General features: G+C 46.7%; 1 protein-coding gene, 1 long non-coding RNA gene and 1 pseudogene across 3 annotated transcripts in view; 2 read left to right on the top strand and 1 right to left on the bottom strand.

Moving 5' to 3' along the window:
- Nucleotides 1–11,714: 11,714 nt before the first annotated feature.
- Nucleotides 11,715–23,677, top strand: part of TEX26 (testis expressed 26) — a 49,204-nt gene continuing 37,241 nt past the window's right edge. Inside the window, exons 1-2 of the mRNA XM_036301115.1 lie at nucleotides 11,715–11,836; nucleotides 15,721–15,802. Coding sequence (XP_036157008.1) covers nucleotides 11,776–11,836; nucleotides 15,721–15,802 — 143 coding nt within the window. The 5' untranslated portion in view covers nucleotides 11,715–11,775. The remainder of the gene's footprint in view (nucleotides 11,837–15,720; nucleotides 15,803–23,677) is intronic.
- Nucleotides 17,147–21,565, bottom strand: LOC118651680. 2 transcript variants are annotated; one of them, XR_004966319.1, is made up of 3 exons: nucleotides 21,456–21,565; nucleotides 20,257–20,581; nucleotides 17,147–17,351 (listed from the first exon to the last, which is right to left on the bottom strand). It is a non-coding gene; the product is annotated as an uncharacterized LOC118651680 (long non-coding RNA). The 2 variants fall into 2 exon arrangements; XR_004966318.1 differs by lacking the exon at nucleotides 17,147–17,351 and adding an exon at nucleotides 19,870–19,916.
- Nucleotides 21,707–23,114, top strand: LOC118651678 (annotated as a pseudogene).

The raw sequence follows: 23,677 nt of genomic DNA, 5'->3' as shown, positions 1-23,677 counted from the left end.
ATTCATATAAGATCTTTGGTTAATCTCTTCTCTCACTCTCCCCTTCTCTCTCTGAGATTCATCAGTCTGTTCCATGTTTCCATGCTTGTGTGTTGAGCATCTGCCCCCTGGTGGACAGTGTGTGTCATAGCTACCTGTCGAATGGTCACTTAGGCTTTTATATATATAGACTAGAGGCCTGGTGCAGAAATTTGTGCACGAGTATGGTCCCTAGGCATGGCCAGTGATCAAAGCATGAGTGTTTGGCATGGAAGGAAAGCTGACCTCTGGGCCCTGGGCAACACCTGGGCCCCCTGGCCCCTGCGTGCCCCCCTCCGCCTGAGTCACAGCACCTGAGTCCCCATGAGGAGATGCAGTGAGCGTGGCCAGATGCCATAGGCTGGGGTGCAGCGTGGGCCTTTGGGCGGCCCAGCGGTGCTGTACGGAAGCCAGGTGGGCAGCGCGTTCTCTCCTGGCTGGCCTCGCAAACCGGCTCCTGCACAAACCCACGGGGAGCCTGGCTGACCTTTGTGGTCCCAGTGGCTGCAGGCTCCTTGCAGGTGCTCAGCACCTGAGCATGGGTGCTTCCCTGGTGCATGAGCCCTGGTGTCCCAGGGGAGTGTAGCTGGAGGAGTGAGAGTGAGCTTGGCAGATACCCTGCATTCTCACCACACCTCCATCCCCATCACCCCCAACCCCAGGTAGCCGGTGAGAGGTCACAGTATGCTGCCAATGCTCCCCATGTTCTGCTCCACACCCTGGTGGTCAGCGCATGTCATAGCGAACAGTCGAACTCCTGGTTGAACTCCTGGTCAAGGGGACAATTTGCATATTAGGCTTTTATTATATACTAGAGGCCCGGTGCACAAAAATTTGTGCACTTGGGGGGTCCCTCAGCCCGGCCTGTGCCCTCTCACAGTCTGGGACCCCTCGGGGGATGACCAGCTGCTGGCTTAGGCCTGCTCCCCAGGAGATTGGGCCTAAGCTGGCAGTCAGACATCCCTCTGGCAGTCCGGGAGCCCTCGGGGGATGTGCACTTGCCAGTGGGGAGCAGGCCTAAGCCATCAGTCAGACATCCTTAGTGCTGCTGTGGAGGCGAGAGAGGCTCCCACCACCGCTACTGCACTAGCCATCCATGAGCCCAGCTTCTGGATGAGCGGCGCTCCCCTTGTGGGAGCATACTGACCACCAGGGGACAGCTCCTGCATTGAGCATCTGCCCCATGGTGGTCAGTGCATGTCATAGCAAACGGTTGTTCTGCTGGTCTGTCGATCTGCATATTATTAGCCTTTTGTTATATAGGATAATGTCTTATTATGGGCAAGGCCTCTAATTCAATTTTTTTTAGGTAGTTAAAGGGAGGGGCAGAATTTTCACTTGAGCCTGAAGCTAAAATTGCCCTTAGCTCAAAAATCTGCATACCACTGAGACACATCTTGGTGAGGCTCATTCTGAACCCATACACTATTCTATTATGTGTATAAGTATTGGGAGCCATCTTATCTCTTTAGTGAAAGGAACCTTTTGTTATGTTACAATGACTAACTTTATCTCATGAGTTGTGTTTTGGCTTCAAGCCTGCAAGTATTCATGCAGCAACTTCAGCGCTTCTGTTCAATATTTACATGGCATATCTTTTATTTTATTTTCTCTAAATCTTTCTAGATTTTTATGTATTAGATAGGAATAGCCCATGGACAAGACAGTAGTCTGGCTAAGGCCTGGAAGGGTTGGGTGCAGGGTGGAGGAGATCAATGGGGAAAAAAAAAAAAACTGAAACAAAGGGACATCTGTAATACTTTCAACAATAAAGATACATTTTAAATAAAGAAAAATATCTTAGTTGAAAAGAGTTTTATGTGAAATAATATAATTGCTCTACACTGTACTTTATATTCTCAACTCCTCTCAAAGAGATATTAATTGACGCTATGTCACTTAATATTAATTGACCCCATGTTCAAGGACTGCAGGATTGACTTCCACCACACCGACCCAGCACTGACTGCCATGGGGCTGCAATCAGACCCTGCTTTTTTCTCCCGGTCTGTTCCAGACCAAGGGTTCCATCTCCGTGAAACCAGGGTCAGTCTTTGCATCGGGCAAGTGGAATCGCTGAGGCCTATTTGAGAGTTGCCAAGGCTGGGAGCATGATCTCAGAATAGTTAAAAACACATTCGTGAAATGATGCTAGGGGTTCTCATTAAAAAGCCCACACGTGTCTGTGCTGCACCAGCAGGGTTGCTTTAACACAGAAGCCTCCATCCGCAAGCCCACCGGCTCCAGGAGCAGGCGGGAGGTAGAAAGTGACCGTGGGTAGATGAGGCCAGTGCCAGGCGACTTGGCAGATGTCAGGGCTTGGCTGTCTGAGCCCCAAGCGCAGGGAGACAGGCTCTGACGTCACCACCGCGCGGAGGATTTGACAGCAGTGGCTTCAGAGCTTCTTGCTATTTTGTTTTATTTATATCTCCTTTTCCCTTTAAACCTCTAGGTTGCCTTTGTTGGAGAGAGGAGCAGCCTTTGCAGCCTCCTCGGTGGAGAGCAGGCCTTCGATCTGGGTTCACACGCAGCGAGACAGACTCCTGTTTAGAAACACGTGTGGGTCTTGCATTTTTTGCTCTGTTACCCAAAAAGATGGTTTTAGATTCTGGCACATAAATGTGTTTCCTGCTTATCCACAAGGGCAGGCCGAGCGCAGCCACAGGCACAGCCACAGCCACGGTTCTTCACTCCTTCGCAGGCCTCCGTCCAAGGGCGGCGGTGCAGGCGCTTCACGCAGGGAGGGGGACAGGGAGCAGGTGGGGCAGCCCTGCTTTTCCCAGACCTTCTGTCTCAGTCCCCATCTTCCTGCTCCGGGTCCATAGGGTCTTCCTTTTGAGGCAGATTCAGGCGTCTGGGGGGACATGTTTATCACACGCTGTTTTCCGTGTGGGTGGTCAACAGGGGGGTGTTCCTGAATCAGGCTTCCTTCGGCATTGCAGAGGAGGGAAAGACAGCATGAAGGTGCAAACACAACCTGTGGGGACTTCTCGCTGAGCGCCTTCTGTATACCTGTATACTTTCTTTATACCTGGTGGGCGTCTCCCCTCAGAAAGGGCGCTCCCTGCGTCTGCGACCAGTAGGTGTGTGTGTGTTGTGGGATGGGGGGTGGGGGGGGGGGGGTGGAGGGGGGAGGAGGATGAGGCTGGTTGGCTGCTGCAGTGCCCTCATAGCCAGTGTCAGCGGGTGGGGCAGAATACCTGGGACCCTGGATTCCCTCTGGGGTTTGCAGAATCTCCCCCTCCTTTTGTTCTCCCATTCTCCGCGGAGGAGGCAGCTGTTGGCAGACAGCAGGGCGGATGGATCTGCCATCAAACCTACCGCCGGACCTCCAGGGAGGTTTCCTGACCCTCTGTGTCCCCCGCTCACCTGAAGCCCCTAAAATAGTCGGGGTGCCTACTGCTCAGAGGCTCCCGTGAGCTCATGGAGGTGGGCCCTTGGTCATCGGTTTTTATTTTTTTACTACATTGTTTCCGTGTGCAGTGATCACACTTCATCTGGAGCAGGGCGGGCTCAAGTGACCTTGTGGAGTGTCTAGGGCAGGGAAGCAGCCTCAGTGCCATGGCTGTCAGTGCCTGCAGCTCCAGACCACCCCACTTGGTTTTAAATGCAAACCCGCCTTGGACAGGCCTTCAAGGTCTTTTTTCCTTCTGTCTGCTCACATTCAAGTGCTGGCAGCGCTGGTCCCTTGGTGCCTGGCCTGTACTCTTCAGATTCAACCTGCAGGACTACTAAGGGAGCCAGTCTAAGGAAGGGGAAGCAGCCTCAGTGCTGATCGCAATCACGGGGTGCAGGCAAGGTGGCACACAGACCTGGGTGCCACCTTGCCTGCACCCAGGCTCTCCTATGGCAATGCAGCTCTCTCTCCCTCCCATTGCCATGCGATCACCGGGCGCAGGCCAGCCGGCACCCCTGGCCCCCGGGGTTCTGGTGATGCTGCCTGGCCTGCCCCTGGCTCTCTCTCCCTCCAATAGCCATGGCAATCACGGGGCAACAGGCCAGCCGGCACCCCCGTCCCCAGGGGTCCGGGGGTGCCGGTTGGCCTGGTTGGGGCTGTCTCTGCCCCCGATGCCATGGAGATCACGTGGTAGCAGGCCAGCCAGCACCCACGGCCCTGGGGGATCCGGGGTTGCTGGCTGGCCTGCGCTGTGGCTCTCTCTGCCCCCGATCGCCATGGCGATCACGGGGAAGCAGTCCAGCTGGGCTCTCTCTGTCTCCAATCCACAATCCAATCAGGGATCACCACCACCTATGCCCGCCCCCCACCTCTTGCCTGCCACCTGGGTTTCCGATCCCTTTCGCCTCCCAGCATTGTGGCTACCTATGCAAATTAACCGCCATCTTTGTTGGCGGTTAACCACCATCTTGGCCGGCAGTTAATTTGCATATCACCCTGATTAGCCAATGGGAAGGGTAGCGGTCATATGGCTAATTACCATGTTTCTCTTTTATTAGATAGGACTAGGGGCCGCACAAAAATTCGTGCACTTGTGGGGGGGGGGTACCTCAGCCCGGCCTGCACCCTCTCGCAATCCAGGACCCCTTGGGGGATGTCCAACTGCTGGCTTAGGCCTGCTCCCCGGGAAGCAGGCCTAAGCCAGCAGGTGGACATCCTTAGCACACTGCCAAGGAGGTGGGAGAGGCTCCCGTCACCACCACTGCACTCGCAGCCGTCAGCCCGGCTTGTGGCTGAGTGGAGCTCCCCAAGTGGGAGCGCACTGACCATCAGGGGGCAGCTCTTGAATTGAGTGTATGCCCCCTGGTGGTCAGTGCATGTCATAGTGACCAGTCATTCCTGATCATTCTGCTGTTAGGGTCAATTTGCATATTACCCTTTTATTATATAGGATAGAGACTGGATGCATGGAATTTGTGCAAGGGGCTTGGCCCTCACAGCCTCAGCTGGCCCTCGCAGCCCTGGCTGGCCCTCGCAGCCCCTCGCAGCCTCAGCCAGCCCTCACAGCCCCGGCTTCGTCCAGAAGGTCATCCAGACGGTCATTTTGCTGTTCAGTCTAATTAGCATATTATCTCTTTATTATATAGGCTATACATACTAGAGGCCCAGTGCACAAAATTCATGCTTGGGTAGGGTCCCTAGGTCTGGCCAGCAATCAGGGGTGAGCGGGGCCTTCTGGCTACCAGCCGGGGTCTTCGTCTTCCTTTGTTCCACACCATCCCCTGGTGGTCAGCACATGTCATAGTGAGCGATCAAACTCCTGGTCTCCTGGTCAAACTCCCAAGAGGAGACTTTGCATATTAGCCTTTTATATATATAGACTAGAGGCCCAGTGCACAAAAATTTGTGCACTCGGGGGGGAGGGGAGTCCCTCAGCCCGGCCTGTGCCCTCTCGCAGTCTGGGACCCCTCAGGAGATAACGCCCTGCTGGCTTAGGCCTGCTCCCAGGTGGCAGAGGGCAGGCCCAATCCCTAGGTGCAGCCCCTGGTCGGGCTCAGAGCAGGGCTGATTGGGGAGTTGGGGCGCCGCCCCCGTCATGCACAGAGCAGGGCGGATCAGGAGGTTGCGATGCCACCCTCAGTCACGCTCAGGGTAGGGCCAATTGGGGGGTTGGGGCACCGCCCCCTGTTACACTCAAGGCAGGGTCGATGGGGAGGTTGCGGCGCCACCCCGTCACTCACAGAGCAGGGCTGATCAGGGGGTTGGGGCGCTTCCCCCGTCACACACAGAGCTGCAGGGTGATCAGGGGGTTGGGGAGCTCCCCCCTATCAGGCACAGAGCAGGGCTGATCAGGGGGTTGGGGCGCCTTCCCCTGTCACGAACAGAGCAGGGCAGATAGGGAGGTTGTGGCCCCGCCCCCTGTCACACATAGAGCTGCAGGGCGATCAGGGGGTTTGGGCGCTGCCCCTTGTCACGCTGATCCCGGTGCTGGGAGGCATATTACCCTTTTACTATATAGGATAGAGGCCTGGTGCACGTGTGGGGGCCAGCTGGTTTGCTCTGAAGGGTGTCCTGGATCAGGGTGGGGGTCCCCACTGGGGTGCCTGGCCAGTCTGGGTGAGGGGCTGAGGGCTGTTTTCAGGCTGGCGGGTGACTGAAGCTCCCAACCGCTCCTTTTTTTCTTTTCTTTTCTATTCTGGGCCAGCTTTAGCTCTGAGGCTTGGCTCCAGCTCTGAGGCCTCTGCTGCTGAAAGCAGGTATCTGGTTTGTTTGGGTTCTATAATCGAAACACTGTTTCAACTCCAGCTCTGAGATCCTGGCTGGCTGAAAGCAGGTTTCTGGGGTTTTGTTTAGCTTCTATATTTGTAACAATGTTTCAACTGCAAGCTCAGAGGCCGGCAAGGCAGGCGGGGAACGTTGCAAGCCTCCATCACTGAAGCAAGCAAGGCTCATGTTTGCCTCAAGCTGCCTGGCTGCTGGCCGCCATCTTGGCTGGCAGTTAATTTGCATATCACCCTGATTAGCCAATGGGAAGGGTAGCGGATGTAGGGCTAATTACCATGTTTCTTTTTTATTGGATAGGACTAGAGGCCTGTTGCATGAAAAGATTTGTGCAATAGGCCTTCCCTTCCCCTGGCTGCTGGTACCGGTTTTCCTCCGGCACCCAGGACCCCGGCCTTTGCTCCGGCTGGAGCCGCCTTCACAGCCCTCACTGCTCTGGCTGGAGCCGCCTTCAGTCTTCGCTCCGCCGCTTCGCGCCTACGTATGCAAATTAACCGCCATCTTTGTTGGTGGTTAATTTGCATATCTCGCTGATTAGCCAATGGGAGGCGTAGTGAAGGTATGGTCAATCACCATGTTTGTCTATTATTAGATAGGATAGATAGTATTCCATTGTGTAAATATATCATAGTTTTTTTATCCACTCATCTACTGATAGACATTTAGGCTGTTTCCAGATCTTAGCTATTGCAAATAACACTGTTATGAACATAAGGGTGCATATATTCTTTTGAATTAGTGTTTCTTGGGATATATTCCCAGAAGTGGGATCATTGGGTCAACAAGTAGTTCATTTTTAATTTTTTAAGGATCCTATATATTGTTTTCCATAATGGTTGCACCAGTCTACATTCCAACCATCAGTGTACTGGAGTTCTCTTTTCTCCTCTTTCTTGCTAGCACTGATTGTTTGTTGATTTATTGATGGTAGCCATGCTGGCAGGTGTGAGGTGATAGCTCATTGTGTTTTTAATTTGCGTCTTTCTGATGATTAATGATGTTGAGCATTTTTTTATATGTCTATTGGCCAAAAGTTTTACAGGGTAAGGCATTGGTAATTACCCAGTGGCTGGCCTGGCCAGCTTATTTCTTAAGAGTTCAGAAATGAGAAAAATACAAGAATCTAAGAGAATAGGATGGCTCAGGAGAGAGGTGACATTTATACAGGATTGACAAGAATTTGATAGAAGCAATAGTCTATACTTGCTGTTATGGCTTTATTTGGATAAAATGTAAGTTTAGTGAGTGGCTAGTTAGAAGCATAGTTTAGACTTTCCCCCCCATTAAATTGGATTATCTCAATAAAATAGAGAATATTATAGAATTTTCTGAGTTTTTAAATAAAAAGTTAGCAGTCATTCTTGGACTTCTCACTATAACCGTGCTAGTGGCATGTAAGAACTAGACCTCAGGAAGATCTGAGTCTGAGATGGTTAATATTATGGGTCCAATTGGCTAGATCAGCGGTCGGCAAACTCATTAGTCAACAGAGCCAAATATCAACAGTACAATGATTGAAATTTCTTTTGAGAGCCAAATTTTTTAAATTTAAACTAAATAGGTAGGTACATTGTTATTAACTTAATTAGGGTACTCCTAAGCTGGCCTTTGCTAAAAACGTTCTCAATCTGATTGAGGTACGTTTGCTGAGGTTGATCCCTTCCAACTCTCCCATCCACACTCGCCTTGTATACTTGTTTCATCTATCTTTTGTCACCCACGCGCGATTTGTGGACGCAACTAGCACTAACCACTGCACAATGAGACTGCTGACTGACTGGCTCACTCAACTCGTGCATGAATCGCGTGTGCCTTCCCCGTGCTACATATCCTGAGGCCCGACCGACCAACACCCCCCACTTCTTCTAACGCCACTTCTTCAAAATAGACTTACCCAGGCCAAAAACTGACTTCGGCGCATGGGCCACGAAGTTTCAATAGCACTATACGTGCAAGCCCGCATGTGGTATTTTGTGGAAGAGCCACACTCAAGGGGCCAAAGATCCGCATGTGGCTCGCGAGCTGTGGTTTGCCGACCACTGGGCTAGACCATAGTGGTCAAACATTATTCTGGATGAGGGGGCTTTTGGATGAAATTAACATTTAAATCTGTGGACTTTGAGTGAAGTAGATTGCTCTCCACAATGTAAGTAGGCCTCTCCCATCAGCTGAAGGCCTGAATAAACAAAAGAATGACCTCCACTGAGCAAGAGTGAATTCTGACAGATAGCCTTTTGGATTTGAACTTCAACATCAGCTCTGCCCTGAGCCTATAGCCTGAGACCCACACTGCAGACATTGGACTTGCCAGGCTCCACAGCTACGTGAACCAATTTCTTAAAATCTCTCTCTCTCTCTCTCTCTCTCAGTTCTATTTCTCTAGAAAGCCCTGAATAATACAGAGTTCATTACAAAAATTCAGAAAATGTTTTATGAGTTAATCAACTAAAACAAAGGAGAAATGGTAATATACTATTTTTTATATCAAGACACTCGAGTAAAAGCATTGCGTACTGCATAGTAACAGAAAGTCTTTTGTGCAAACATAATGACCGAGCCAGAGAAACTTCCCTCAGAACATTCATATCCAGAGTATGTGGACATCACTGTAGATTGTCTGTGACCTCTTCTCTTGCTTGTGGAAAAAGAGGCCAGGATTTATTTAAAGTTCTGACCTGACTCCATTCTTTTGCTTAACCCACTCCAGTAACTTCTCCTCACATTCAGGGAAGTCCAAGCTTCTCAGCAGGGCCTGCAGGGCCTTCTGCTCCAGCCGTCTTTCAGCTTTCTCCTCACTCTTTACAATCTGGCAATGCCAAGCCACTCAGGGGCTCTGGCATACTTGGGCTGTTCCGTGCCTTCTGGGTCCCTGCACAGCCTTGTAGCACTGAGAGAGGGCAGTAAACCAGGCCAGTAAGTGGAATAGGGAGATGGAGACAGATAGCTGAACAAGCTGGCTAAGCAATTTACAGCCAGATACAGAAGGTCACTTCCCTAGAGGTAACGTTTAGGCCTCAGTTATATTTCAGTTTCAGGCCCAGAAAAGCAGCAAAACCAGGTGCCTGGTCAATCCCAGGACTAGCTGCAATCTAATGAGTGACCCCCCCTTCCCTGGCACTGACCAATCAGTAAAGACCACAACCTTGAAAGACCACACCTGGAAAATTGATAAAAATTCTGCTAAAACTCTCCCCTGAAACCTCTCCTAAGGTTCCCACCTGTAAGAGAGAGATAAAACCCTAAAGACAAAGGACCCAGCAGGACCCAGCATGTGCTCTCCCTCTTCCCCCACAGGCACGCATCTCCTAAACTCTAAGGGTCCCCATGAGACTTGCAACCAGGGGAGCAATGGGCAACAGGAGCTTGTCCCAGGCTTATACCCTGAACCTGTCTCCAAGTCCCCCTTTTCCCTGACTTCACGGTGAGCTAAAGTAGCCCAGCCTGGGCTCTCCTGTTGCTTCTTCTATGCTAAGCCCTACCTTGTTTCACTGTCCCCAGCTTTAATACTCACCTAGATTCATGTTGTGAAATCTTTCCTATATGAATTCAAGAACCTGCACACTACAAGACAGCCCTGGGCAGACCCACTAGGGCCAGGTCCCCTTTTTGGTAATAGCGACCTCTCCCTCTTCACCTGGCTACCTCCCAAGCATCTGGGAGAACTCAGCTAAGACATTTCCTCTTCTAGAACAACCTCCCCAAGCTCCCATCATACCCAGGGTGTTGCCCTTAATGTCATATGCAGCTGGTACTAGTGCATAGTTGGTATTTATGGATGGAAAGAAAAAAAAAGAAAAGAAAAAAAAACACCTACTTTATCATTGAAAGGGATTGCTTCAAGCAATACAAATTCAAAGGCAGGAGGCCTCCTGCCCTGTGCTATAGTGCTTATAATAAAATACACCTGTCCCCCAAATTCATTTTAAAGCAGAAATAAATGATAAAAAGAATGAAGATCAGAATAGCAGTAAGACAGAGGAGTAAGACCTTAGGTTCGTGTGGCTTTAAAATTTATAAATTATTGTGAGAAGTATTATTCATTTTACAGCCTGGTGAGGTAGGTGCTAGGAAACTCATTTTACAGACAAAGAAACAGGCTCAGAGAAGTCTGCTTGACCCCAAGGGCCCCCAGGGAGGAAGTACAAGGAGCTCTCCATTCAGTGTGAACCCCACCACTTTACAGCTTACCCAGGAGGAGACAAATAAGACAAGATATTAATAAGAATTCACTTTTAAATTCTACATACTCACTGCTCTATTTTAAGAAATGCATTTCTCTTAAATTATGCTATAGTAATTAGCTCTCCAATTCCAGACCTAGTTATTGGGTGTTACTTTCTTAATTTAGATGTCACTACTAAGTCCTAACTTAGATTCATTCCTTTTAATAACATTGACAGAAGTCTATGCCTTCTACTGTGTTCCACCATTCATTGCTATAAAATTTGAGAGCCCAACATATGTTCTATTCCGTTATATGGATAAGACTCAACTTTCAGAACATGCTGGTTTAGGTCCTCATTTTAAAGAAATTCCCTGCATATCTACTTGGAATCCTTTGATGCCTATTCTATGTCCTTTGGCAACTCCTTTTGTTCCACTTCACTGTTCCCTGAAGATCCTATATTAGAACAACCCTTTAAGGATAAGGAATGGTGTAAATCAGTGGTCGCCAACTGGTGGTCCGTAGACCACTGGTGGTCCCTGCGGCCTGAAAAGTTGGCAACCGCTGGTGTAAATTACTTTCTAAACATGCTGCCAGCAGTCTCACCTAATGTTTCCTCTTTGCATCCAAGGGGGAAATATCTGTGTCCTAACCTGGAGGCATTCAATATTACTAAGCACCTACTATGTGTCAAATTATCAGCTAGTTGCCAAGAATATAAAGATAAAAACCTTCCACATTCTGGGAAAACTCTAACACATATGGGGTGAGACAGTTTCCTCTGCATGGGCAGAAGAATTACAAAACACGATGGACCTACCATATGGAGAGGAAGATCACAAACTCGCCTGCCGGCTCCTGTTCCCAAGGACACTTTTCACTCTCCTGTCCCCTCCTAATTCCTGTGCGGGATGATCCGCCTGGGAGCATGAAATTGTCTCAGGAACTCTGGTTCTGGTTCTACCTACACGAGACTCCCTGTGACTTTGTCTTCTTGCTTGGTTCCTACTTATTGCAAACATCCGTGACAACTTTGCCCTCTTTTGCTTAAACTAAAAGTTATGAATAAATGAAACTTCGCCATTGAAAATCTGACAATGTCTCTTTCTCTTCTATCTACTCCCCTTGTGTTCCTCTCCTCACATACACAAGACAGTGCTTAAGAAAGCCATATGAATCCATCAAAGCAAGATATCCATATTACTGGAAGCACATCTTGCTTTCCACATCTGGTTCCCCAGCCTCTGCACTGCTTCCGTAGGGCTGAGCCTCACAGAACTGACCCGCGTCTCCATGGCGACGCGTCACAAAGCATCCGAGCGCCTGCAGCAAGCGATCCAGCTGGAACGAGGGCCGTGACGACTCCCCGTTGAGGCAGGAATGGCGGCCCTGACAAGTGCCTGTTGAGAGAGGAATGGAACAGCCTGGGCCAGAGGCCCCCTCCCCCTCCCAATGTGGCCGCAAGATTCGGCCTGGTAAGATTGTGGACCCTGCCAGGCAGCGGGGGCGGGAGGATCTTTCCTGGAGATGGGGAGCAAAGGCTGCTTTGGTCTTTAAGGGTGTCAGTCTCTCCCTCATGGGGGGGACTCAATTTAAGGAGAGGCTGGGAGGGAAAATGAGAGGGTGTTCATGACTTTGCCACTATCCAACCCATCAGCATTCTTTCTGCCAATCCCTTCTTAAAATGCTCAGCATATTCCCATAAAATGCTTGGCTGGGGGATGAGGCAGGGAAAAGGAGGAACTAGTGCTTTTCCAGGAGGAAAAAACCCAAAGGCAAAGCAGGAAGAAAGGTCGGGAAGCTCTGAAGACAGCAGGCCCAGCAGGAATCCCTATTCCCTGAGAAACAGTACAGAGAGTGGGGAGGTGCAGAATTCGGACACAGTCCCTAAGGGGATAAACACAGCCCCCAAGGGGATTCACAGTCTCCCTCCTCTTCTTTCCCCTCCCCCCTTCCACACACAGGTGGTTGTAGCAGAGGCTGAGAACTATGGCCTTCAGCTGTTGCTTGTAACCTTTGCTAATTTTTCTTTCCAAGTGATTTTGTATTTAACAGATGTAGTGCTTTTAAAACTAATTTTGCATGCAAATACGGCAAATTTACTAACTCAGCTTTTTGCATCAGTGGAGGGAGAGCCACTCTAGCTGTGATGCTGGTGGCATGAATTACTGTGTAGTCAGTTCCATTCTGGCCCTTATGGCAGTAACACCCCTTTGCAGCCTTCTAACTGGGTAATTGTGGTTCCACAATGGCTACAGAGCAATGAGCATTGTTCAACTGCAAATTCCCTAGAATCATAGTCCCATGAGAATGAATGAAATCTGTTTTCCATTCCTCTCAACCTCTTTTTAAATTGAGGATAGAAAATGAAAATAATTAAGAACAAAAATATGTGAGATACCCAGTTTCTATATGATGTCAGGGCAAAGAGGAGGCACCCTGTCTAGGTTTCTTTCACTGTCTTCTCTTCCCTTCTTGTTGGGAAATGTTGGCATCCTCCAGATATACCCTTCTTGGTTTACTTCCTCTGTGAGCGGCCATCCCTGCCACAAGGCTTCAAGTCCACAGGCTTTCTAGTATTTACTCTAACTGGGATGTTCCTCCTACTTTTCAAACTAAAATATTCAGCTGTCTACCAGATCCACTTGGAGGTCATGAAGGGTCTCAAACTCAGCATGCACAAGATTATTCTCCTGTCCTCCTAGACTTTGTGAGCTTGTTAAGAGGGTCCCAACTGCTCAGAATAGAAGGAAGGCCAGCTTTTTTGACACCTTGATCACCAGGCCTCATTCGTTCTGCTCCAAAGTTCCCTTCTCCTGGGTGAGTTTCCTGTTCACATTCAGACTGGGCTCTCTCATAGCCACTTGTGCTACTCCATCTTCCCTTCCAGAAGTGGCACCCTTCAAAAGGTGGGCCTGTTGTGTCACTGCCAGCTTTGTCCCCAGGTAGCATGAGGTTGAGGATGACTGCTATGGTCTAACTACTGTTGAGCTATTACTATAGAGCAGTGGTTTTCAACCTTCCTAATGCCGAGACCCTTTTATACAGTTCCTCATGTGGTGACCCCCAATTTCATTGTTACAAATTGAACATAACTAAAGCATAGTGATTAATCACAAAAGCAATATGTAATTATATATGTGTTTTCCGATGGTCTTAGGCGACCCCTGTGAAAGGGACATTTGACCCCCAAAGGGGTCGCAACCCACAGGTTGAGAACCCCTGCTATAGATTGAGCTCTTAAGTGTTTTGTTACTTCCAAGGACAGCCATAAATTACCACAAACTGATGACTTATCAGCAAAAGAAATGTATTCTCTCACATTCTGGAGGCCCAGGAGCCCAAAATTAAGGTGTTGGAGAACTGCACTGCCTCTGGTGTCTCTAGGGGAGAAGCCGTCCTTGCCTTTTCCAGCCTCTGGTGCCTGTCAGCCTTTTTTGGAGGTTCCACTCAAATGATGACTTCTTTGAAGAGCAGCACCTTCTCACAATTTCTTCCCACTTATTTGTCCATGCTTAAAATTCTCTTAACTTAGGGTATTTAATTCTGCTGTTGGGATAAAATGCTTTAAAGCATAAAATGATTCCCACAAAAGCAGGGGTATCAAAGAATAAGGTCATTTCTCATAGAATGGGATCTGAGCATGGATACCAGGAGTCTGTGTGAGCAGACATGGAATGTGACATGTAGGGCTAAGGTTTTAGTTGGCTGGGGAAGCCTCTAGGTGGAGATGAAACTCAAGCTGTATGAAGGCAGCAGGTAAATAGTCACATGAGACCCATTTGGATGTCATGGGTCCCGCTGCCCGGCTGGTTCCATGGGCCTGTTCAATTAAACACAAGCCCTGGTTGGGAGAGATGGGGTGGTGAACAATACGAAGTACACAGGTGGCCAAAATGAAATGTTGGGTCAGGACTCTGTAAGCTCAGCAGTGGCATACAGATTTTAAGAATATTTGAAAATTTAAGAGGTAGTTGAGAAAGATCCTTGGCAGCCATTGTATTTAGGTGGAATGAGTGGGAGCAAACACACACTATGAAGTGGCTATAGTATTCTAGAGGTGAGGTGATAGACCCCAGACAGTGGTTTATTCAAACATTAAAGGCCGCATTTCAACCCAGTTTCTCCTGAAATGTAAAAAGCAACAGGTAAGTGGCCAAATATGAAGAATGAGAGAAGGACTGAATTAAATTTAAAATATATTTTCCCAAGAAATTTGGTGGTGGCTTGTTGACAATGGGCAGGTAGGGCAGATAAATTCTGTTGTTGCTAGTGTCTGCTGAATGCTGAATTCTCAGTCCTCGTCTTCCTGGATCCAGCCAACAGCATTTGATACGTGACCCCTTCCTCCTGTGAATACTTTCTTCCTTTGGGGTTCAGGACATTACACGCTCCTGGTTTTCCTCTTACTCACCGACCTCTCTTCTCAGTGTCCTTTCCTGGCTGCTCCTCCTCTCCCGACCTCTTGATATTGGCACGCCCCAGGCTTCATCTCCTCTAATTATGCTTCCTTCTTTGTGGATCTCACCCACTCTCAGAGTTTTAAACACCTATACCACAGAATCTTGCACAGTCATTATTAAGAATGAATTAGAGTTACACTGGCCAAGTTTGAAGAGTTTCCCGTACTACACTGTTATATGACAGAGAAAAGGACACTTCGTGGGAATATGAGCCCACTTTTTAAACTTTTTAATTGAATTTATTGGGGTGACATTAGTTAATTATATAGATTTCAGAAGCCCATTTTTTTAAATATTGGTGAAAACTAAAACCTCATACGTCAATGAATTTATACATGTATATGTAAACCAGTATATGATTATATGAGCAGGTATAAAAGTCTGTAAAGAAACGGACATGGGCTACCTAGGAGGAGGGATGGGGAGGCAAGTGATAATAAGCAGGGAGAAGAAGGAACAAGGAGAAAGTTCCACACTGAAACCTGAAATACAAACTCTGAGCCCCTTTGTGCATATTCATTTCACGTGTTTATAGCTTTGTCTAATGTGATGTATGAAAAGTTGGTCAGTAAATCGGAAATTGTGAGCATTTTAAGATGTAGAATTTCAAATAAACTTTCTGCTTTATATTTTTATGTATTGCTTAACGGTTTTAAAAAAGCATGTATGAATTCTCAAGAAAAACAATAGACCTATTTTTATTTAGGGAGAAAACTCAGATAATTAAATTGAGCTTTGTCTCTTAATAGAGGCCACAGATTGGCTTTTATTCCTTTAGACTAAAAATTACCATCCAAATGTAATTGTCTTGCAAAATTGCTTTAATTATAAAACAACATTTTATCAATATATATTGGTCTGACCCATTTAAAAGTGTTTTATTTTACATTTGGCAGGTAATACCCACTGGGACTCCTATGCTACCACGATGAAGACTGCATTCACGCCTAAGACAGGAGCAATACCTGCTTTAATTCGGTACATTCCTACTTGAGTCACACTTTAATTTGTTCATTTATATTCTACTAGGGGCCCAGTGCACGAATTCATGTACCTTGAAAGGAACTGTGGGCCACGAGGCTGGAGTAGGCACAGGGGCGGGTCTTGGCCCATCTTCCACGCCCCCTCCTGGCCCCTCCTGCTGTCTGCCGTCAGCCCCAGCTCCCACTGCTGTCACTCCCATATGTTGATGGCGCTGGCCCTGCTCACACCCGCTGAAGGTTCTGAGTGATTGGGGCTGGCGCCAGCAGTAGGTGCAAGTGGGGCTGGCGCCAACAGCGGGTGCGAGCAGCAGCTGCTGCTGCCCTGATCGCCCCTCAAGAGGAGGGGGAGGTGGAGAAGCCCTCGGGGGCGATCAAGGCCAGCAGCCGCCGCTCACACTTGCTGATGGCACCAAGTGATCGAGACCAGCGCCGGGCACTGGCAGCGGGTGCGAATAGTGGCTCCAGACCAGCTGCGGGTACGAGTAGGGCCGTTGCTTGCAGCAGGTGCGAGAGGCAGCTGCCGGCCCTGATCTCCCCTCAAGAGCAGAAGCCCTGAGGAGCGATAGGGGCTGGCAGTCACTGCTCACACCCGCTGATGGCGCCGGGCAATCAGGGCTGGCACAGGGCACCGGCAGTGGGTGCAAGCGGGGCTAGCGCTGGCAGCAGGCACAAGTGCCAGCCGGGACCACGGCACGCAGGAGCAAAAAATTTTCAGTAACCACCAGAGGCTCACCCTGAAAACAGAGACTGTAGCCCCTTCTTGGTCTGGTGCCTCCCACTCACCTGCTCCACCATCCCTCTGGGGCCAATGCCCACCATGTTCCACGCACGCCCCCTGGTGGTCAGTGCATGTCATAGTGATCGATTGTTCTGCCGTTTGGTCTATTTACATATTAGCCTTTTATTATATAGGACTATTCAGAATTCAAAACAAATAGCAAGAATAACCAGAGAGAGCTTATGAAAGGTGCACTCAGGTAGGACCAACTGCATGCACAGTTCTCCAAGCATCTGAGAGTGAGAGTCCCCCTTCAAACAGTCTCTAAAACTCCAGCAGGAAAACTAAGAAAAAAGACCCAGAGATTCTTCATCAAGTTACTGTGTGTCATGGCTTACAATAGAGCCATGAGTATTCTAATAGAATTGTGCTGCCTAAACACTGAGAATTAATTGAATCTATTACCTGAGTTATAGTGGGCAGGCAATGACAACTGAATGAACGAATGAATAACTAATTGTTAGCATTTCTATCAGCACTAGTGCCACAGACCCCTTACTCTTACCTTCACTGCTCCACTTTTTGCTTCCTAAAGCAATGTTGGCTGGCAACTTCTCCAATTCCACCTGAATTGTGAGTGGGATAATTTCCAACTTCACTGCTGCCTTTCTGAGCTCTCTGGTGGATGAGTGAGAGTGGGACTAGAAAAGCCCTGGCATCTTTCATGGCATCAGTGGTGGGTGGGAAATTAACAAGGAGACGCTTGACTTGCCTGTGTTTACTCTGCGAATTGTTTTCAATAAAGAGGATCTTTTCACCTTAAAAGCTCAAATTATTGAGAAGTCAGATGAGTATTGGCAAGACCATGGCTGTGGAGTCAGGCAGAAATGAATTCTAACCTCAGCTCTCTGCTCTAACTAGTATTATCACCACTACCCAGGCAAGTAGCAAGCCATCTGTGGCTCAGTGTTATGGTTGGCGGTGGTTCTGAGAACAGAATGAAAGCACTAGCACAGTGACTAGAGTGAAGAAGTTCCTCAAGGCTGCAAGACTTGACTTATGAGTTATTGGCTATCCCACTGAGTCCCATTATGTCCCTTCCATTATGACCCTTCACTGGGAGATTTATCTTCTGACAGTAATGATTCTGCCAGCTTCCGAGATAGTAACAGTTGTCTGAAGAAAAAACACTCGGGATGAAAGCAAAAAACAAATGGGTACTAATGAAGTCTAGGTCAGTGGGCCTCACTCAAACTGAAATGTTTATGTTCAAAGAAAAGTTTTCATCATAAACTTAAATAGTTACAAAAGATAAAACTTCAAGCCCATCCTAAATATTGACATTAAAAACTAAAACTATTAATTCATTTCTTTAAATATAACCAGGGGGTAATCACAACACTTTAGCAAATTGATATGCACTATATGATCTCTTTTTTATATGATCCCTTTAAACAATGCACAAACAAGCTCTTCTTTCATAGATAATGATTTCATTAATTTTCCTTCTTGAACTTTTATTCCCACTCTACTTCCTCCATAGAATTTTACCCTGCTGTAATATATTTTGGTTTAAAATCAATTTATTGATCACTTCATTATACTTCCTGGCAACTATTTTAGTATATTAATTGAAATTAATTTTTAAACATGTTGTGTGACCCTAAGTTTTGAGTCATCACAATTATTTTTAGTACACGCTTGCTGAAAGTAATACATACATTACCCATGTTAATAATTACTAAATACAAAAAGTAAATTTAAAAAATTTAAATACAAAAGTAAGTACACCTTAATGAAATAAATGGGGCTATTTTGTTTTCAATTAGTTTATGTATCTAGTTTTGAGTGTTACTACTTTTGGAGCGAGATTGCATTCAGCATTAATTTTTTACTGCTTCTTTGAAAAAAATTTTTAAATTTGTAGATGCTAGTGTTGAGAAACCTTGTTCACATAAGCAGAGACGAATAGAAGGCATCTTTAGTGTCGTTTACACTCTAAATTCTCAGTTATATACAAGGATTGATTGACTGATACCTTGAGTGGTATTCATTCAATTTTATTGAAGGCAAATAATTAGATGATTTGTCATCTAGTTATTGAGTTATTCCCTTTCCCATTTTCTGAGAAGTATACTGAGAAGGCATGTCTTAACAAATAATTAGAAATTACACGTTACTCTTTTACTTAGAGGAAACCTGTTTACTATTATATACTCAAAAAGACGTAGAGCCCTGGCCGGTTGCTCACTGGTTAGAGTGTCAGCCCTCAGATTGAAGGGTAATGGGTTTGATTTCTGATCAAGGGTTCATACCTTGGTTGCAGGCTTGATCCCTGGCCCTGGTCAAGGTGTATGTGGGAAACAACCAATCAATGTGTCTCTCTCACTTCAGTGTTTCGCTCTCTTTCTCTGTCCCCCTCCTCCTACTCTTCATTATCTCTTAAAAAAAAAAAAAAAAAAAAAAAAAGCCCTGACCGGTTTGGCTCAGTGGATAGAGCGTCGGCCTTCAGAGTGAAGGGTCTTAGGTTCAGTTCTGATCAAGGGCATGTACCTTGGTTGCGGGCACATCCCCAGTGGGGGGTGTGCAAGAGATGTTTCTCTCTCATCGATGTTTCTAGCTCTCTATTCCTCTCTGTAAAAAAATCAATAAAAATAGATTTTAAAAAATTTTAAAAATCAATGGAAAAATATTCTTGGGTAAGGATTAAAAAAAAAGAACTTAGAAAATGGGAACATTAGTTTCAATAAATGTTTTCCAAAACAATCTTTTTTTTTTTTAAATAAAGAGCTTTTGTCACATACTTAAAATATATTTTAATCAAAATCTTAGAGCTGAAGATTAATTCATACAATTTTCAGCGTGTTTACTTTTTGGTAAAATCAGTCCTTGTTGTCAAGCCAAAAAGAAAAATTAGTTTACTTATAGTCAAAAGAAAATCTGACTCCTTTTCTGTTCAAATAAATGCATATATATTATTTGAGGAATATTATGAAAACTACTGATAAATTATGGAATGCATATTTTAGGATTATTATTGAAAGTAGACAAGGAAGTGTAAAAAGATTCAGGTCTAATATAGTTAATTATATCCAAGTAATAAAAATAATGCAATGAAATATGTAAGTTGTCTGTGAAGTGAGGAGTATAATTAAAAAACATGTTCCTTATTAAATATGTTCTCAAGTGTCTAGAACAGTGGTTGGCAAACTCATTAGTCAATAGAGCCAAATATCAACAGTACAATGATTGAAATTTCTTTTGAGAGCCACATTTTTTAAACTTAAACTATATTGGTAGGTATATTCAACTTTAAATTCAACTTTAAATTCACGGTTTTTGTCTTCCGTTTTTCTTTGCTTCTTCTTTGTAGCCATCTCAAACAGGGCACCTAAAAAAATGTTTCATTTTATAATAATAAAGCCACCAACAAAAAGAATTACAATTCTTAAATTGATGACAAAAATACCTGTAGGATTTGCAGCTGGTTGGAAAAATACAGGTAACTTTATGCTTCGAGTAGGCACTTTTGTCACCCATGCACGATTTGCGGACGTGACTAGCACTGACCACTGCACAATGAGACTGCTGACTGACTGGCTCACTCAACTCCTGCATGAATCGCGCGCCTCCCCCGCACTGTGTATCCCGTGCCCGCCTGCGCCACATCTCCTGTCCACTGACCGACACCCCCCACTTCTTCTAACGTCACTTCTTCAAAATAGACTCACCCAGGCCGAAAACCGACTTCTGCGCATGGGCCATGAAGTTTCAATCGCACTGTACATGATTCCGACTGGGAACCAGAGGAGCAGGAGCTGCAGGAGATGGAGAGGTACCTGCTCCTTCCCGGCCCTCAGCCTGAAGAGCCTTGCAACCAGGTGCTGCAGGCCACAGCCCTGGGCAGTGGGCATCCTGCTGCCCCTGCTGCATTCGCAGTGGCCCTTGCTTCCTCCCTTATCAGGGGCACAGGGGCAGGTGGTCAGCTCCTTTGTGATACGGGATTTTCGGACTGGAACATTCGGTGTTCTCCTGGGTAGGATGGCTTCCCTGGCTCTTTGTCCGTTGGAGTTGAGGAATGAAACCACGAAGGGAAGATGGTATAGCAAAGGTGGAAATTTATTGAAGAATAAGCACAGACTCCCACGTGGGGTGGGGGAAAGAGTCCCACTAAGTCCCTCCTTCCAGGTTTATAAAGGCCGCAAGTCCCTGTCTGCTGATACCCTCTCTGATTGGTCAATATTCCCTTTGATTTAGTCACTATAGCAACTCCTGAATTCAAGTCTCACTTAAGGTTCCCTTCTTCCTCTCCCTTATTGTTCTTCCATTCCCTCTGGGCTCTTCTTGCTCCCTCTCTGAATGAGGGGCTGCCTTCCCTTTATTGTGTAAATGTGTGCCTTTTGCTACTCCCAGCTTCCTTGTCTTATGGAAATATATCCTTTTGCAACTCTGTAGCCCTGTGTTTTTTCCATGGACCCCTTAATTTTTAAAATTTCCTAAACCTGCCTATTCCCCCCTAAAAATTCCTTTCACTTGGGAACACTGGTCTCTTGCTTTAGCCCAAGATGCTTCAACCACCCGTGTTGCTTCCATGCATGGCTTCTGCCATTGGTTCTCTCCCCCAGTTCCCTGAAACAACAGAAAAAAGCCATCCGTCCCAAGTCGATCCCGGGAAAGGATCTGGGGTGTTTATCTAAGGCGTTCCTTGAGATAAACTTTAACTGTGTAGGTGTGGGACATTCAAGTAAGTTGCTAGTGAAGAGGCTACTCTACATAAGCAGGACCAAGGGGGCAGGCTTAGAACCAAAAAAGAGACCAGAAGCTTTAATTTAACTTTTAAGTGTACGCAAAATAATTCAATTAACTGTTGGAGGAATTACAACACATGAAACATATGCAGTTGCAAATCACACAGCATTTTATTACTCACACAATTCCTGGTGCTGCGGGTACCAGGCTTAAGTGGGATTCCAGTGGTGCTGTCCTTGGGGATCTGGCAGTTAGGCTGGTCTGTCCGGATGCAGGGGGCCAGCGTTCCTCACCCGAGAACTCGATCGCATCTCAATCGGGTGTTACTAGCTGTTCTTCTGTTGTCTGGCAGAGAGAGGAGCGTGGAGTGGTGTCATTTGCCAGCTTGGCAAGAGGACGGGCCTTTGTGGCTGTCTCAACAGACGAGCATCAGGCTGGTTGAGAACCCCACTTTTAAAGCTTGCACCCCATTTGCAGTAGTCCAGGTGGCTATCAGTGAATTGCGTCAATGCACACATGTTTATCTCAAACAGGGCGAGGGGCTACAGGTGGTTATCTAGGGAGAGTACATCACTCATTCAGATGGTTACTTTGACAAGTCACTCTGAGTTTTTTACTGAAGTTCAAATCCTTATCTATGAGGGACACAAGCTTCAGGGCAGTGAGGAGTATGTTCTTAATATCACGCTTTAAGTTTTAAGGAAAGTTAGCTCAAACATTTAAAAACATTTCTTAGACATTTTTCAGGCATCCTCAAAGCATTTTTAAAGCATTTTTAAACATTTTTATATATTACTACACTATCCTGTTCCAGAACACTCAGAGGCAAATGGAGCCATGAGAGGCCCCGCACAGGACTGATGCGGGAAGCCAAGGAGCAGATCCGGTATTTACATGAAGAATTTCCAGTGTCTCGGTCAGTTCCCAGAATGGCTGAAGGCTTTGATGTTAGTACCAATGTGATCAGAAGGGTTTTAAAAAAGCAAGTTTATACCCACATTGGAGCAGAAACTGAAGCAGGATCAAAAAGTTCTTAAGAAAGCTGGGCTTGCCCACTCGCTCCGCCAGCTTCCAGGCCCTAGGGATACCTGGAAGCTGCTTTCTGCAGGCCACCCTGTGTCAGGAGATGAAGCCTCATCCCAAGGTCAAGTTCATAGCACAGCTTTGAAGGTGATAGAACTAAATACTCAGAATACAAACACTCCGAGGAGACAGAAGGGAAGGAATAAAGGAGTCCAGAGCCCAGAGAAGGAAAGCTTTGTGCCTGTTGCTTCAGCCCAAGGTCATCAGAGAGAGCGGCAGAAGTACTCCACCAGTGATTGTGAGGGCATCAGAGGCACTGACAGTGATGGATTGCCAAGTGCAAAGAAGCTGGAAGAGTTGACGGCAAAAGAACTGGGTGGCCAGAACTTCAGCAGCAGGTAGTGCAGAGGGGGCGTGAGTTCTTTGATGACAATGAGAACTTCCTGTACAGCACTTGAACTGGAGCCTGGCTTGTGGAGATGTCATGTAAAACATAGCTGAGTGAGTATATTTGAGCTGCCTGGATTTCTGTGTATGGATTATCCACCTTGGAAAATGATGAGCCTGAAAATGGAAATAGCTGCTTGGATTTCAATCTGACAAGAGACAGTGAACTTCACAGGGCAGATGTGTATGGGGGCAGCATGAATAACTGGCTAGGTATAGTCTAGCTTCTGGAGCATGGCTCCTGGTCTGAGCCATGTGAATATTCAGTACTCACCCTTTTTGCTTAGGCCAGTGGTTCTCAAACTTCCTAATGCCGCGACCCTTTAATACAGTTCTTCATGTTATGGTGACCCCCAATTTCATTGTTACAAATTGAACATAACTAAAGCATAGTGATTAATCACAAAAACAATATGTAATTATATGTGTGTTTTCCGATGGTCTTAGGAGAACCCTGTGAGAGGGTCATTCGACCCCCAAAGGGGTCGCAACCCATAGGTTGAGAACCGCTGGTTTAGGCTTTCTATGTGTTGAAACCAGCCTGTGTCGCATGTGTTAAGAGTTTGTTGTGCCAAAACCGGTTTGGCTCAGTAGATAGAGCGTCGGCCTGCAGACTGAGAGATCCCGGGTTCGGTTCCGGTCAAGGGCATGCACCAGGGTTGCGGGCACATCCCCAGTGGGGGGTGTGCAGGAGGCGGCTGATCGATGTTTCTCTACCATCAATGTTTCTAACTATCTCTCTCCCTTCCTCTCTGTAAAAAAAAAATCAATAAAATATATTTAAAAAAAAAAAGAGTTTGTTGTACTTGCAATATGTGTTTGGGAGGAATTGAAAAGTTTTCCTTCTGACATCATTTACTTCTTGATTAATGAACACTAACAGTTCTGGAGCTGTTTAGTTAATTGGTTGTATTCATTATGTGCAAAATAAAG

The sequence above is a fragment of the Myotis myotis genome, unplaced genomic scaffold (assembly GCF_014108235.1).
Source record: "Myotis myotis isolate mMyoMyo1 unplaced genomic scaffold, mMyoMyo1.p scaffold_m19_p_3, whole genome shotgun sequence".
Lineage (NCBI taxonomy): Eukaryota > Metazoa > Chordata > Mammalia > Chiroptera > Vespertilionidae > Myotis > Myotis myotis.
Note: the sequence above shows the minus strand (reverse complement) of the source record. Positions and strands in the feature narration are given on the sequence as shown.